The sequence below is a fragment of the Pelophylax lessonae genome, assembly GCF_965119305.1.
Source record: "Pelophylax lessonae genome assembly, chromosome: 4".
NCBI classification, from domain to species: Eukaryota; Metazoa; Chordata; class Amphibia; order Anura; family Ranidae; genus Pelophylax; species Pelophylax lessonae.
This window is the reverse complement of record NC_138771.1, coordinates 525,428,167-525,445,332: the sequence shown is the minus strand read 5'-3', so window position 1 is coordinate 525,445,332 and position 17,166 is coordinate 525,428,167. Positions and strand designations below refer to the sequence as shown.

The following is a 17,166-nucleotide window of genomic DNA, read 5'->3' as shown; positions in this document are numbered from 1 at the left end:
GGGTAGAATTCTTGCAGCCACCAGCAACAAAAGCAAACTTAAGTTTTTTTCTTTGACTTGTGTATCCCCAAGAAACATATTCACACACCCAGTAAATCTAGCATTGATCTGTGGTAATCTGTTGCTCTGCTGCTACACACCATGTGTTGTACCCCCATATTTCTTTCTTACACCATCAGGAACTGGCTGTCTATTTCTGATTCTTGCAGCCCCCTGATAAGGCATACAAGAATCTGCTTTTAGCTCTTTGAATATTCACAGCTGTTGCATCCAGGGATATGCAATGTAGATATCTTAGAGCAGGGGTCTCAAAATTTTTAAACAATGGGCCTGTTTACTGTCATTCAGACTTTAGGGGGGCTGAACTGTGGCAAATGGGAGCAGAAAATGTCCCAACGGCAGTGTGATAAAACAATGCCCCATCATGGGTGTCAGTGGGGGAAATTGGTGTCATTGGAAGGAACTGTGTTCCATCATTGGTGTCATTGGGCTCCATTGTTGGTATCATAGGGAGGAACTGTGTTCCATCACTGGTATCATTGGGAGGAATTGTGTCCCATCATTAGTTTCATTGGGCCTCAGTGGGACTAATTGTGCCCAATTGTTGGTGTCACTAGGAGAAATTGTGCCCACAGAATTATGCCCCATTGTTGTCAGGTATCAGTGGAAGAAATAGTACCTCAAGGGCTGGATAAAAGCAAGCAAAGGGCTGCATCTGGCGCCTGGGCCAGTTTGGAGTCCACTGTCCTACAGCAATATTTCTCAACCTTTTTCAGTCAAGACACCCTTCAAAATTCTGCACAATCTTGAGGCACCCAATTCCAAAATGTAAACAAACTAAACGAATAGTCTTATGTATTGAAGCAACATCCACAGATTCCACACATGTAGGAAACTCAACTTTAGAGGTGATTTATTCTATCAAAGAAAATACACCTTTGCACACTGGTTTTGACTAGTATTCTGATGTTTCTCTTCTCCCTCAGTTTCTCTCCATTACCGAGCACCCTTGTTGAAAAAGGTTGCCCTACTCGTCCACTCCCTATACCCCTCCCAGCTCCTAGACCCAAGGTGCCAAGCACCCTGTGTTGACCCCCAGCCTACTTTACATTTATAGGCATGTTCTGTTTGTAGCTTTCTGTAGTTCTATATTGTGCTTACTGTTTATATTCCCTGCGTGGGAATTTTGTGGTTGTAGTTGTCATTATATCTCAATAAAAATATTGTACCAGAAAAAGGTTGTGCTAGAAGGTGGCAGAAGCAGGGCTGACATAATTCTCACCTAGATGAGACTAGAGGCATGGGGTGGGGTGGGGTGGGATGAGGTAGACAATCAAAAAAAGTCAGAATTTATAGATTAGGAATGTGAAGGACTGACTAAATTTAAGCTCCACAGCGTCTGCAGATACAGAGGTCAATGAGGGCTTGTTTAAAAGCTCATTTGCTGCCTACCAAGAATACTTACATTAATGAATAATCATATTTTATCCACAGCTACACCCAAAAGAGCAGATAAAATAAATAAATTTCATCGTTTTTCTGAAAGTAGGCCTGGTAAATGCTGCAAGCCTCACAAAAGGTGTCTGAATAGTATCTGGGGGTCAGGCCTGGGTCCCACTAAACAACAATATACAGGAGTGCTTCATTAAATCCATATTACAGGATTTTACTGGACATCAATCAACAATGAGATTATGTGAAATATTGAAACAAGATCAATAGACATTATTAGCTTGAGATGTATATAGTCTCCTATCTATTTAGACTTTTTTATTAAATAAAAAAAAAGAGGCAAAACGGAGTAAGGCTGGAAGAAAATGACCAAAATAATCAGAAAACATCACAAAATGTAAGGTGACCTTTCCTCCTCAAACCAAATACTGTGCTGCCGGACCCACAATGTCCCTGACTGTGGGAGGACAACTAGCCAGAAGATTTGCTTTCTGGCATTAGGTAGGCATGGCTGCTAAAACATCTTCTTTGTCTGCATTGGAGATCTCTTTTTTGATCTACCTTTTGCAGGTGGAATAAGGAATTGCATTTATAATTTTAATTACTGTAGTTTATATTTGTTGACGAATATATAGCATTCAAATCTATGAAGGTTCCTAACCTGTGCAGAAATATAGATGTTTGACATTTATACAATTTAGCTTTACAAACCAAATTATTTAGCAGGTAAGGCTTAAGAAGGCATTTTACAACTAGTCATTTCTTACTTTGTTACTTTATTTATGTTTTACTCCTCACTAATATAAATGTTAGCTCTCCTAAAACAAACTTACTCATTGAAAAATGTCATTCTGTTCCTTATGATAAAGTGTTTTTAAAAGAATTACGCCACTGTATGGCAAAGTATGACTGTACAGAAATTGAAACATTTGACTTTATGTACCTCTGATGGACAACCAAATGCTCTATAAACTGCCACACTATGCAAAAAGTTACCTCATGGTATTCTAAGGCACTACTAAAAGGGAAGTCAGCTGCCTGCTGGAAAATATTGGTCTCCTTCTATACCACCTTTCTAAGAATGATCGCTTGAGTCAGTCTTACAACAGGATTTCATATCTATGATGTTATCAGAAACCTCTTTCAGAGTAAACTTTTTATGAAAATGGTGTTCATCTGTAGTTACCCAGTAATGAATACTGCAACACAATCTACCTTGAGCTGTAAAAAAAGCTGTCATGAAAGGAACATGTCACTATTGATCTCCTTCTGTGAATGCTGATTAGACTCTCTGATTTCAAAACTAATAAAAGAAAGGAGTACTTATCTGCATAGAGCGGGTGTGGATGACAGCCAGGCAACTAACATTTTCAGAAGGCAAAATCAGAAATAGGAGGCCCCATGCTTTTTTCTTTTTTTTGCTGACCTCTCTCTCAGAAAACTCTAGTTATCTGAGTGTCATACTGACCCTGCAACTTCAGTGACCCAGGACAATTCTGCAGATCAGATCTCAGTGGAATCTCTTACTGAATGCTTGTTCTGAGTCAGTGCTTCAGAAAGCTAAATACAACCAAGTTTTCAGCAGATGGTCAGTAACAGCAGACTCCATATTTTTCCCATAATTACATTAAAAGAAACTACTTGAATAATGACTGATTTTAGAGCTAGTTGACAGCAGCCCACACACTGAAATGTGTACATACTGGTGTATATACTATTTATTTGTTTTTGTTTTAGGTCTTGTTCATAATATGTCCTTTGAACTGCATTTTTCTGCACACCACTGCACATGTATATTGTGAACAGGGCACACAGAAAACTGTTATGCAGATAAATAGAGAATGTGTGAACAAGCCCTTAAGGACTGCGATACTTTCAACACTGATGTCAGAGCCTTTGCCTGATCCCTCGGATCTCACTATTGGTTCATCACTGTGGTGGGCAGCCTTTGCCAATCTGTATTAAGCTTTTTAGCAGGGATGTCCAACCTTTTGGCCTTCCTGGACCACAATGGAAAAAGAGATATAGTCTTGGACCACACAGAAACCACACACTGATGAAAGGAAAAAGTCGAGCAGATCTCAACGATCACTGATATAGATAAAGTACCTATTTGAGTAATAAAACGTCACTTTTTTTGTAATATTTATTATACAAGTAAAAAAAAGACAAAACAAAACTAGTGGGATATTTGACACTGTTATTGATAAACGAACACATCAATATCTGGTTCGATGGATGGAGTAGAAATTCTGAATGAAGTCTCAAGGTGCTCATCAGATATTTTGATTGGTTCCAAAATTGCCCTTGTCTTTGAAAATTGCTCACAAATATAGGTGCTGCCGGAAACTGATGACATGAATAAGGCGTAATTGTAAAGAGTGGGAGATTTTTCTTTGGGAAGATAAAACTTATAAAAGTCCAATTAAAAGATAATGTAATTTTTCTGTGGCCCCATGTGTTTGCTTACAAAAAAAATCCCCAAAACAATCAACATTTTTAAGTAAGGTTAGGATTTTGTGTTGGGCTGCATTCATAGCCGTTTAGGCCCCTTTCACACATGCTGTCCGTTTGTCCGTTTTTCATCCATCCGTTGACGGATGAAAAACGGACATCAATGCATCTCTATGTAAAAACGGATGACAACTGATGATCATCAGTTAACATCCGTTTTCATCCACTTCCGTCAATGTCCGTTTTTTTGAACGGATGAATGCCCTATTTTTCATCCGTCAAAAAAACGGATCGGACGAAAAACGGATGTCAACTGATGACAACGGATGAAAAACTGATGTCAACGGATGACAACGGATGAAAAACTGATGACAACGGATGAAAAACGGACGGCAACGGATGAAAAACGGATGAAAAACGGATAACAACTGACGAAAAAAAGATGAAAAACTGATGACAACTGACGAAAAACGGATGAAAAACTGATGAAAAACGGATGAAAAACTGATACATTTGACGTGACTGAACTGATGAACTGAACGGACTGTATGTGTGAAAGGGGCCTTATAGCCGCAGATTGGACACCTCTGCTATTTAGCAAAGCGGATATAGGTACCTGGAGGTGTTTTCATTTTATTCAAGCCTTGACCTATAGCAATTGCCAAAAACAGGAATATATACATTTTCAGTATAGCGCTCAAATATTTTTGTGTTATACGAACTAGTAAGATTCTCTATTCTGCACTTGAATTCTGACAGCTGTACAGAAACCAGTTACTATGGGCAACATTTCCTTTAGTACTCATACACATAGGCCCATTGTTTCCAGTCATGAGATGGGCTTTCTTAGACATATGGTAGCATCCACTGAGCATCTGATAAACAAACTCCTGCATAAATTGATACAATTCACCATCTGCTACATTGTATTGTCATTTTTTTATGCTTAAACTCAACTTCACTTAAAAAGCAAATGTTTAGTAACTAGTAGCTAGCAAAACACCTATTCCCATATAAACTAGATTCCTTTATTTAAAAGACATTTCAAAGTGGAAGTCAGCCAGCAGTCAGTATAATCTGAAACTATTAGAAGTCATTGCGCATATGCTTAGAATAATGAAATTAGTTGAAGAAAGTTTTCTGCCATCAGTAGACTTGTGGTTTTGGCAATAGCCAGCTAAAAATGTGCAAAATATATTTTCCAGAGCCTTTTTATATCTAGATTGCCTAGCATGAAAATAAACATTCCACAGAATTAGGAAATGGGCAGTATGTCTGACAGCGTCCTGTTTCTGTGGGTTCTGGACTTTTGCTAGCTATTGCATACAACATACTCACATGAAACAGTGGACCCACCCCCACCCACTTCCTGTCCTTATCTTAACCGTGACTCCAGATGCTGACAGCTGATCTGCAATCTACAGTGCAGGTGCAAAATATCATCTTGTGTGTAGGGTCAAACTCAACAAATCCCAGGAGAACAGGCAACCTAAAAAAATTACAGCTGGTACCTTTCTGTGCATTTTCTACACCAGTCAAAGTGCATGTTCCCGGTTCATAGATTGGAGCAACTGGCTCCTGAATTCTATATAAACGTATCTGTCCGATGAGAGGGCCCAACATTATCAGGGTTCTTGTGATTTTAATGACAAGAAGATATCATCTTAAAGGGGAACAAAACTCTCTCAATCAACATTAACCAGTTCCAGACCACCCGCCGCAGTTTTACTGTGGCAGGCTGCCCCTCCTTCGCAAACCGACGTAGGACTACGTGCGTGCCTGGTGCTACGGGCCCCCACTAGGCAGCGAGGATGCTGATGCACAGGGCTGGCGGGACCGATTCCTACCGGCCACCCGCGATCGCTCCCCGCTGAGAGAGAAGAGAGTGCCTGTGATCCTTCTATATAGGATCACAGGTCTCTATGGTCATTTCACAAGCCCCTCCCCCTACAGTTAGTAAACACGCCCCTAGGCTTACATTTAACCCTTTGATCACCAACTAGGTTAACCCCTTCCCTGCCAGTGTCATTAGTACAGTAACAGTGCATATTTTTAGCACTGATTACTGTAGTAATGTCACTGGCCCCCAAAAAGTGTCAAAAAGGTCAGTTAGGGGTCCAATCTGTCTGCCACAATGTCCCAGTCCCCCTAAAAATCGCAGATCGCCGCCATTGCTAGTAAAAAAAAACAAATAAATTAAAATTACATAAATCTTTCCTCTAGTTTGTAGACGCGATAACTTTTGCACAAACCAATCAAAATACGCCTATTGCGATTTTGTTTATCAAAAATATGTAGCAGAATACAAATTGGCCTAGGGGGATGAAAAAATTCGATTTTTTTATTTTTTTTTGGGGGGGGGGGAATGTTATATAGCAGAAAGTGAAATATATTGTTTTTTTTTTTCAGAATTGTTGCTCTTTTTTGTTTATAGCGCAAAAAAATAAAAATCGCACAGGTGATCAAATACCACCAAAAGAAGAAAGCTCTAGTTGTGGGGGAAAAAGGGCATCAATTGTATTTTGGTACAGCGTCGCACGACCGTGCAATTGTCCGTTAAAGTAACGCTGTGCCGAATCGCAAAAAATGGCCTGGTCATTAAGGGAGCTAATCCTTCTGGTCCAGAAGTGGTTAAAGTACATAAACCCAGTGAAGGGACTATCCTCAGGTGATACACAGAGATGAAAGATGAAACAAATCCTCCTGCGTGAGTTGTAGCTATTTATCTGCAGTCTTCTCTTCTCTACATCCGTTTAAAGTGCTGAGTTTATAGGCTTGTCTGAGAGTGCAGAAAAAAGAGGGTGGAGAGCTGAAATTACACTCTGCAGAGTTCAGTGAGAAGACATCTGATAGCTGATTGGAGTGAAGGGTCACCCCCCCCCCCTTTCACACAGCACATAGGAATAGAGTTGAGGCTGTCAATCACCTGGAGGTCCCTTCCCTGTCACTATTTTTCTCTTGGTGTCAGGAAAATTTGTCAAATTCATGCTGATAGCAGAGAAACGAAACAGCAGACAGAAATGACACTTAGGGCTCTTTCACACGGTCCGCCTCCGCAGGCGGATCCGTGTTGCTCAGCGGGGTTCGATCCGCGATCCCCGCTGAGCCGGGCGGATGACAGCTCCATCTCCGCTTGCAGAGCGGAGAGGGAGGTGTCTCAGCACCCGCTGCCCTCTATGGGGGATCGGAGGAGAGCGGACCGCTTGTCCGCCCTTATCAGATCCGCTCCGCTCCGATTACTGAACGGATGGAAAAATAGGGTTTCTATCCGTCCAGATTTCAGCACAGAATCGGATGCGGATGGCAGCGGGTATCAGCGGAGGTGTCTCCGCTGACACCCGCTGCCCCATAGAGCTGCATGGAGGATCCGATCAGATCCGCCTAAAAAACTGACAGGCGGATCTGATCGGACCGCCCGTGTGAAAGAGCCCTAAGTGTTTTTAATTGAGACAAGTACACACTATAGAAGGATATGCTTTGTCCATATTTCATGTCTGAGGTTTACAACCACTTAAACTATTTTTAATCCATTTGCTGCTAGTCTTAGGAAATATATAGAAAGGATTATATATGTATCATACATCCCAGGATTCTTCATGAGCATTTTTTTCTTTCATCTGGAGGAGGGGCTTTTCTCAGCTAAGCACACCCTCCTGCCTACATGCCTGAGCTAATGGCAAACAGATTCCAGGAAGCAAATGCTACACGAATCATCTGCTCTTACTCAAGATTGCCACAGCTATATTTATATGCTAAGGGGGGGGGGGGTCAAAGTGATTTCTCAACAAAATAAAGAATGGATAGAATGGTAACAAGTAAAACATGCCCACAACACACCACACCAAAAATGTGCAGATGTGATCTAAACCTTAGTTCTCTGCTCCTTCAGCTGTTCCCACTTCTCTTTTTACATTTTATATAAAGAATCCAGCTAAGAAAACAGTATAGGATCCCCTGATGGTAAGTGCACAGACCTGGGAATTCAAGCATAGTGGTTTTGATATTAAAACTATTAAGCGATTTAGCTACCCAGCTATCAAAAACTGTAAAGTGAGTTTTGAAGTTCAAAAAAATCTTGACAGTCTTCATTTTCTTTCTTTAAATAAATTACTGACTGACGCTAACAATAATGATAGAAACAACAACAGATAAAAGAAAAAGGCCTATATTTACTGAAGAAGTGCCACAAAAACTTGAGCTTGCCTCTATTTAGGCCTGCTGGCTATGAATCATAATGAACTAAAATCCTATCCTTAACAGAAATTATTTTATCAAGCTGTTATAATTTCTGATATTAATTAGCAGTTGTTGAGAGAAGGCCACAGGCAGCAGCCATTTTGCTTGGCTTTACACCAAAGACAATATGCTGAAGCTTGTTAACGGAACAGCAACACTGTTCATTAAACTGCTGGCCTTGCTTGAATTAAACATGCTGCACGTAAAGAAATCAGCACCACTGCATTTTACAGCTTCCCATGCCACAATTCCTGCACACACATTAAAACAAATATTAAGCCTGACATTTTTTTCCTTTTATTTTGCTCATGACATCATTTTTCCAAACTTCATGTCACTAAAGCACCAGGAGCAAAGTGGGCACTACAGTATATGACATGCAATGTATGACTGAAGTCAGCCAGTTTGCTGACATCACACACAAACAGATATGACAAATAATTCTGTGAATTACAGTAGTAATACTTTTTTTTTTTTAAATATATTTGTATTCACAAAATCAACAAAACAAAATAAATTCCTGCCCCAAAAATGTCTAGAAACACTTACATTTTACAGTTATTACAGGTGCGGCTTTGGGTCTCAATGTGCCGCTTCCCTGAACTTCTGGTTCCATTGTTTCCTTGAGACTCCACTTCCTTGGGACTACATGCCCCTAATTCAAGCGCCATCACACATGCACAACCCTTGCAAGCTGTTTACAATCAAAGGCGTAGAGGCAGGCCTTAGTGCCTCTACTGCTCACAGTCTGCCTGTTGGTACAGGAATCATATTTACATCAGCAAGTAGTTCTCTTCTCATTGGCGTGCATGGAAGAGTGGATCCAGCAGGGCTCCATAGGACCCTGCAGGCAAAGGAGCCAACTGTGCAAAGGAAATCAGGGCAAGCCATTGGGCGTAAGGATGAAAAATGAATAAATAAATACAGGAATACAAGAAGAAGCTGTAGACAATGTGAATCCTCACATCAGCATCTTTAATATAATATGAAAAAAAAGGGTTTTTATTATTGTTTAATGAATAGGGTTAGACTATTGTACAAAGTGCAACCACTCAACTACCAAGGTTGTCCAGTAAGACTGTCAATAAAGTTAAAAAAAAGGCAATTCCTTTAACCTTTAATTAATTTTATAGAATCTATTGCAGAAAGACGAGGCAGGTTTTCATAGCACATCTGGGAAGGCTTGTAGCTTCTTGTTTTTATGCGATCAACTTCTTCAAGAGCACATTAATAAAGCAGAGAATCCAACATTCAGTGAACATTCACTAAGGGTGAATCTCCCAGGCATATGCATTTTAAAAGACAGTGATTGGTTTATCACCAATGAATGTTTTGTGATAATCACATTCACTGCTTTATACCAATGACCCCCTAGGTGATTCAGGATAATAAGCAAACCAAAACCAGAGGGATGTGACAATACAGGCATGAAAAATACACTGAGATACCAGTGAAACTATGTTCAGGCCTACTTAGCAAGGTGTGGAAAAAGGAATGAATCTGAGCTGCACACAGTAACTATCAGATTTTACCCTTTATCAGCTTAACGCAATCAGAACAATATATAATGATTGCTGTTTGGCTGTTACAAGTTACTGCGCTTTGCACATTGCCTAGCAATGTTTTCATAAACTTGGAAACATCTAAGTTGCTGACTTTGTCTGCTTTCGATGGTTATAACTATTAAACTATTCCACTCCATGTAGACAAATCTGTTCTCTTGCAAATCAAAGAGAATGGAAGACAATTGAAGCAAAATCTAATGCAAACAAGCAGCTGGGGTCCAAATCCCCCCAGAATGCTGCAGTGCTTGCTCTTTTTTTTTTTTTTTTTCCCCGAGCTCCATATTTAAACAGTGCGTGTTGTGTGACAAGAATTAAGTCCGTGCTGGGATGAGATGACAACACATATCAGTTTGTTAGACCTTAGCCAATAAGATTTATAGAGCAATGATAAAAAATGAAGCAATGAACCGAATGATAATGTGTTGTGATAAATCACTCCCTTAAAGTACAGTTTATGAAGCAGTTTCATAAACTGGAAAAAAGAATGAAACAGCTGATGTATAAACTGGATAATTAGTACAAAGGCAAAAAGGGAATGCAAAAAAGGAAGAAATTATTTGTAAACATGCACAGATGAGTGAACATCATGGTACTAGGTTGTAGAAAGTACTTAAGCTTGTTGCATCATCCATGCAGCTCTCTGTATAATGCACAATTCACATATTTAGGTACCATAACCTTCAATTGAATGACCAGATTAAAAGGACACACAAGCCAAGTGTGTGTGTGCTTTTCAATCAGTAAATAGAGCTGAACTTATGCAAAAGGTTCCAATTTTTCATACATTGATCTGATACATTATCCTCACACAGTAAAAACAGATCTTTAAACTCTTTTAAATCTAACAAAGATCAAATTGAATTCACTTCCTCAAAGTCTTGTCCATGTTTAACAAGCTAATAAACTGCAAGTCTCATAAAAATCAAAATGCTTTGTTGTTAAACTGGCATTGCTATCTAGGATAATTAAACTATAACTTATATTTAACTTAAATATGTTGCCCGGTTTTAAAAACTTCTCACTGCGCCAGTTGATAAAATAATCCAAATATTTATAAATCTATTTATACACAAGTGCTAAAAACAAACCAAAGGTTGATGGTATTCATAAACATCTCAAGCTAAAGTATTCATGTAGTTATTTTCGATGCAGCGAATATCACTGCAGCTGTTCTTAAAGGCTCTTAAAGCACAACACAAACACACAGATTGGTCCTAGCAGTGCATTGTTGCAGTAAAGAGAAAAAAAAAAAAAATCTGCATCCTTGTACACCAACTGTAGTCAACAGCTTGCCTCTTTTACTCCAATTAAAGGACAAACATCCTTTAGGTATAAGGCAGTGAAAAGGTTTTGCTTTGCTAAAAGAAAAGTATCTGATTTCTGATTCTGTACAGTGATTAAACATCTTTGTGTGTTTCTGCACGAGTAAAAGGGGTGATTTGATTCCCTCCCCCTCCAAAAATGGCATCAAAGCAATCAAAATGGTAATGTTCAGCATGAATGGGGCCCCATCCCCCATCTCAAACTCTGCAGACTTTTCTCCATGTTAGGAAGAAACCAACACCCCTTTCTCACAAAATGGAAGCTTCCACTACCAAACTGAGAGTGCTGACAAACCCTCATTAACATGACAAGGCTTCCAAACTCGAGCAGAAGTAACAGCAGAACATTAAATCACTGACCTGGGGCAATGGCTTGGACAAGGAAAGGACAAGGGGGATGGATTGGGATCCGCGGTTGATAAAGGAGCTGTTCCAAGTTTGGTGCTGAAAAGCTGCTGCATTCCTAAGGAAGGGCGATCGATTCATTGAAAGGGGGGAGGAGAGAAAAGCAAACTGCTCACATTCACCCTGGGGCTTCACAAAACAGCACACAGACCCCTAAAATGAGCCGGCGGCAAGGCACATAACATGCACAAGCTCCAGTGTGAAAGTTCTGCGCATTTCACTACACTGGGGGAAGGAGGAGGAAAGCTTTCAATGGCATCTGTCCATGGTACTGAAAGGAGCACAACCACATAACATACACACATACTGCCTCCCCCCTCTCTTCCATTTCCGGCACAGCACAGCCAAGGAAGAAAGGGGATGGGGGGGGGGGGGGGGGCTCACTGCACTTCTGGCAAGTGGAGAGTTAAGTTTGTGGTGCCAAGAAAGAAGAAGAGAGTGAAAGTGTCTCAATAAAGCCAGAGGAGAAAGTGTTCAATGGTTTGCCTGCTGCAGCAATCTGCAACAAAGAACACTCCAACATCCATCTGCTGTAGCCCTCTTCATATAAACATCCCCCCAGCCCCTACTGCACGCCAAGATCAAAAAGTCACTACGGGAGTGTTTTTTTTTTTCTTTTTTAAACCCTCCTAAAACAAGACCATCCGTTCAAAATGGATGCCTTGGAATAAAAGGAGACAGGAAGAAAATCCATGTACCTACAACTCACAAGTGTGTGTGTCTGTGTATATGTGTGTATGTGTGTGATCTGCTGAGCCATGGAGGAGGATGCTGCACACTGAGCAACCTTGATCTCCTATGGAAAATGACACACTTTTATCAGGGTGTTTACAAAGTATGGCGTGTAGAGAGGAAGGAGAAAAGATATTTCTGATGTCTCATCACCAGATGTATCATTATTTATCTTGCAGAGATAACTTCTGCTGGAGCGTTCAAGGATACATTGGAGCAAAAAAAAAAAAAATAACTTAAAAGTATTCTGTAGCGACTAACAGAGGACTAGGAGAAAGGAAAGGCAGGAGTCAACACACTGTGCAAAAGAATGTTCATGTGATTTATCTTGTGTAACACAGGAAGGGGGCAAGTAATGTTGGAGCTCAATAGCTATTCCCTGACACCTTTTATTTTAAAGATGCAAAAAATAACACAAGTCTTTTCCTTCACATGGGAATGATCTCTTTAAAAAAAAAAACCATGGCAGCCATAAAGTTTGTCATCCTCCCACTGTACAGCTGTACTCCACCACAAACAACAAATCCGAAGGACACGAAAATAGCTTGGAAAAAGAATAATGAAAAAAAAAATGTTTAAAAATCTGCAATTACCTGTGGCTCTTGCTTCATCCGTGCAACTAGTTTCTAAGGAAGAAAGAAAATAAAACCTACGATGCCTAAAAAAAAAAAAAAAAAACTAAGTGTATCTAGATAGAAAAGAAGAAGAGTGTCAGAAGGAGGAGGAGGAATGAGAAAGTGTTTCAAGTTTGATGGAAATGGGGAGGAACAAAGAGGCAAGTAAACACACACAGTGCGTGTGTGAGGCAGTTTCCCCCAAGCCAGCTCATAAATATTCAGGTCTCGTCCTAATCTCCACGCAGCAGCACCGCAATATTACTTCCAAATCCTTGTTGCTTGCTCCAGCAAAAGACAAGGGAGGGAGGGGGCGGGGAGAGGAGGGAGGGGAGGAAGAAGTAGTGAGAGAGAGATGGAGAGAGGGGGAGAAAAAAAAGGGAGGGGGGTGAAGAGTGGGGAGAAGGGGAGGGGGGAAAAAGGAACAAGGGGAAGAGTAGGAAGAAGGAGGGGGTGAGTGCAAAGAAGAGGAAGAGTAGGGAGGGGGCGAAGGATGGGGATGAGTAGGGATGGGAGGGAGAGTGTAAGAAAGGGGGAGAAAGTAGATAGGCAGAGTAGTGAAAGGTGTATGAAGGGAAAAGTAGACTTTGCCAGGGACAGAGGGGAAAAAGTAGACTACGCCAGGGACGCTGGGACTCTGCGTATGAAGTTGTCAGAGGAATGGAAATGAGAGGCATGGCAGAAGACTGGAGAGTAAACAACATCAAGTAAAGTAAATGATGAAGAGTGGAACAAGTGAACAGGCTGAAGTACGCTGCCGATCTACTGAACATTGTCATGAAATGGCAGCAGAAAGCAATCACATCCATGGGGAGAGACCATTGAAGAAGGAGAAAGAGGAGTAAACACAAAACTTAACGCAATGGAGGAAAAAAAATAGAAAGAAAATAGGGAGTTCTGAGTACTGGAAGTGCTAAGCAGGCAACAAAGTGTATGTGGATACTGAAACATGTTGGTAATATAAAGGGGGCCCTACAGTGAGAGGCCAAGCACAGAACATGGTGGGGGCATCAGGGACGCATAACACCAAACAGTCAACAAGGGGGCATCAGGGACGCATAACACCGAACAGTCAACAAGAAAGCACAATAGTAAAGTGAAGGTTATATTTCTTAATGGAAATAAGGTTAGGATCACTAGAGAAAAAAAATACAAAGTATTACAAAGAAGATTGTGAAGGAAAGGGTACAAACTATGGAACAGGTACAAAAAAATAAATATATACATAAAAAAGGGCACAAAGAGGGGTTTACTAAAGGGGAGCACAAAGTGGGTGGGAAGTTAAATGTATTAGAGAGGATGTTTTTAAAAAGCAGAAAGTCTCATTTCATAGGTCCTCCCAATAAAAATGTAAACTTTAATCAATGGGGGGGGGGGGGGGACAAATAATAAGACCTAAACCCAATCATTAAATCCTCACATCATTTCAAATCTGAAACTTCTCTTAAAACAATCCACTGGTCATCCTGCCTTAAGAGCCTTATTCAGGCATTTCCTGTTAAGGTGACAACTATCCCCCAAATGTGCTCCTTCGTTGTCACATGGTGGAGACTATGAGCAGCCAAACTGAAAGCATGGTCTGCTAGACATCCACTCCAGAGCAACAGCGTGCAAGCACCTCTGGAGCCTGGGCATGTAGGCAAGAAGTGGCTGAAAGAAGTCAAAGGAGATCAGCAGCACAGAAATGCAAAAAAAAAAAAGGATGGAGAATATAAGTGAAAACTTTGCTTAAGATGCATGGTGCTTTGACAAACTCAGTGTCATCCAGATCTACTTTAATAAGGGGGTGTCATCTACTTTTGTTCCAGTTTGATTCCAAATAGGCAATTGGCTGGGATGGGTATAGAAAACTGCCTACTATAGGAAGTGTTGTTTTCTTAGGAAGAAGCAACTAAAAAAAAGGTACATTACTATGATGGAGAAGAGCAGATGAAGGCGTATGAAAGTGGGGGTCAACCAAAAAAATAAATATGACCACTGAGTGCAGAGAGTAGCGGGAGAGGCAGATTCACAACTATGTAGTGACAAGGTGAAGAAGAATGACAACCCCTCAAAGTAGGTGTTGAAGTGCCTACAGCCAAGGAGCATCCTGGTGAGCAATTGGAGGGCCCCTCTCAGTTGATGTCATCACCAGGCTGAGCAGGAGCCCCCCTCCCCAAAACCTCAGCAGAGAGGACCCCCATCTGTGGAGGTCATCACCTGGTTGAGCAGAAGGGTCCCCACCCCCTCAGTTAAGGTCAAAACCTGATGAAAAGTTGGGCCCCCTGCTGAGTTGAGGGCATTGCTTTGTTGTGCAGTAGAGCGCCCCCTATAGTTGAGGTCAATACCTGGTGTGTAACCCCCCCCCCCCCCACACTCAGCTGAAGTTATCACCTGGCCGAGCAGTAGCCCCCCCTGCAGATAAAGTAATTACCCGGCCATGTAGTACCCCCCCCCCCTTCCCTTCAAACATCATTTGGTTGAGCAGTAGGGGCCCCTTCAGTTAAGGTGAATACTTAGTGAAAAGTTGGGCCTGTTCCTAAGTTGAGGGCATTGCCTTGTTGGAAATTAGGGGGGCCCACTCAGTTGAGGTCAGTACCTGGCTGAATAGTAGTGCCCCCCTGAGTTGAGGTGAGTATTAGGGTGGCTCCCCTGAGCTGAGGTGAGTAGTAGGGGCCCCCCCTAAGTTGAGGTCAGTACCTGGCTGAGTAGTAGTGCCCCCCTGAGTTGAGGTAAGTAGTAGGGGGGCCCGAGTTGAATAGTAGCCCCCCTGAGTTGAGGTGAATAGTAGGCCCCCCCCCTGAGTTGAGGTGAGTATTAGGGGGCACCCCTGAGTTGAGGTTAGTAGTAGGGACCGCCCCTGAAGTGAGGTGAATAGTAGGGCCCTCCCTGAGTTGAGTAGTAGGGGCACCCCTGAGTTGAGGTGAGTAGTAGGGCCCCCCTGAGTTGAGTAGTAGGGGCTCCCCTGAGGTGAGGTGAGTAGTAGGGGGCCCCCTGAGTTGAGTAGTAGGGGCTCCCCTGAGGTGAGGTGAGTAGTAGGGGGCCCCCTGAGTTAAGTAGTAGCCCCCCCCCCTGAGTTGAGGTGAGTAGTAGGGGGACCCCTGAGTTCAGTAGTAGGGGACCCCCAGAGTTGAAGTGAGTAGTAGGCCTCCCCATGAGTTCAGTTGAGTAGTAAGGGCCCCCCTGAGTTAAGGTGAGTAGTAGGGGGCACCCCTGAGTTGAGGTGAGTAGTAGGGGGCCCCCCTGAGTTAAGGTGAGTAGTAGGGGGCACCCCTGAGTTAAGGTGAGTAGTAGGGGGCACCCCTGAGTTGAGGTGAGTAGTAGGGGGCACCCCTGAGTTAAGGTGAGTAGTAGGGGGCACCCCTGAGTTGAGGTGAGTAGTAGGGGGCCCCCCTGAGTTAAGGTGAGTAGTAGGGGGCACCCATGAGTTGAGGTCAGTAGTAGGGGGCACCTCCCTAAGTTGAGGTGCTGACCCGGTTGAGCAGTAGGGGGCCCCCCTGAGTTAAGGTGCTGACCTGGTTGAGCAGTAGGGGGCCCCCCTGAGTTAAGGTGCTGACCTGGTTGAGCAGTAGGGGGCCCCCCTGAGTTAAGGTGCTGACCTGGTTAAGCAATGCCCCCCTAACAGATTTGAGGTGATTACCTGGTGACACTGGATCTCCACTTGGATGGCCTCCTGCAGGCTCTGTACTTCCATGTCGGTCCGGCCCTCCGCTCCGTCCCCCCGAGAAGTTTGTCCGGCCCGGGCTCTTCCTGTGCGGGGCTCCCTCCGCCTAGTCCGGTGTGTGCGGGGCGCAGAGTGAGCTCCTGTCCGCGGAGAACTACTCGCTGTGAGCAAGTTGTGAGGGGAGCGGACTCATCACTTCGCACTCCTCCGCTCACTCTCCCCCTCCACACTCCCAGTCCTCCGCCGGCTCCTTTCCGCCTCCCTCACGGACTTTTCTCCCCGGGTTCAGCCGGCTCCCTCTTCCCCTCCGCCCCCCGGCTCTCCCGTCTTCTCCCCCGGAGTTTCGGAGGGGCTCAAGGAGGCAAGGACTACTTTTCTTTAGCGGAGCGCGGCGGAGGGATACGGAGCTCTGGGGGCAAAGCTTTTTTTCCAAGCTGCTGAGAGAAGAAAAGTTGGTAGCGAGGCGCGCGCACGCGATAACGATGCCCGGATGCGGAGGAGCTGAAGGAGAAGAAAAGGAGGGGGAGCAGGAGGGAGTGCACGCACGGGAGCGCGCCCCCGTGTTTTGTATAGGAGCTGAATGTGTGAGTGACGTGAGGGAGGGAAGGGAGGCGTGGCCGAGGAATGGGATGCCGTGCGCAGGCGCAGTGGCCAGGCCAAGTGATGAAGATGCTGAGGAGTGCGGGGAGGAGGGGTGGTACCCGGGGATGCTGCGTGTGAGTTGGACTGACTTCTCCGGACTT

The 17,166-nt window shown here is 43.1% G+C and overlaps 1 protein-coding gene across 2 annotated transcripts in view; it reads right to left on the bottom strand.

The window, feature by feature from the left end:
- Window positions 1–16,696, bottom strand: part of PHF21B (PHD finger protein 21B) — a 207,360-nt gene extending 190,664 nt beyond the window's left edge. Inside the window, exon 1 of one of the 2 annotated variants that reach the window (XM_082257220.1) lies at window positions 16,400–16,696. In XM_082257220.1, the coding sequence (XP_082113346.1) occupies window positions 16,400–16,453 (54 nt within the window). In that variant the 5' untranslated portion in view covers window positions 16,454–16,696. Of the gene's footprint in view, window positions 1–11,389; window positions 12,230–16,399 lie in introns of those variants that run through there. The other variant, XM_082257219.1, reaches the window with a different exon arrangement.
- Between the last annotated feature and the right edge of the window lie 470 nt (window positions 16,697–17,166).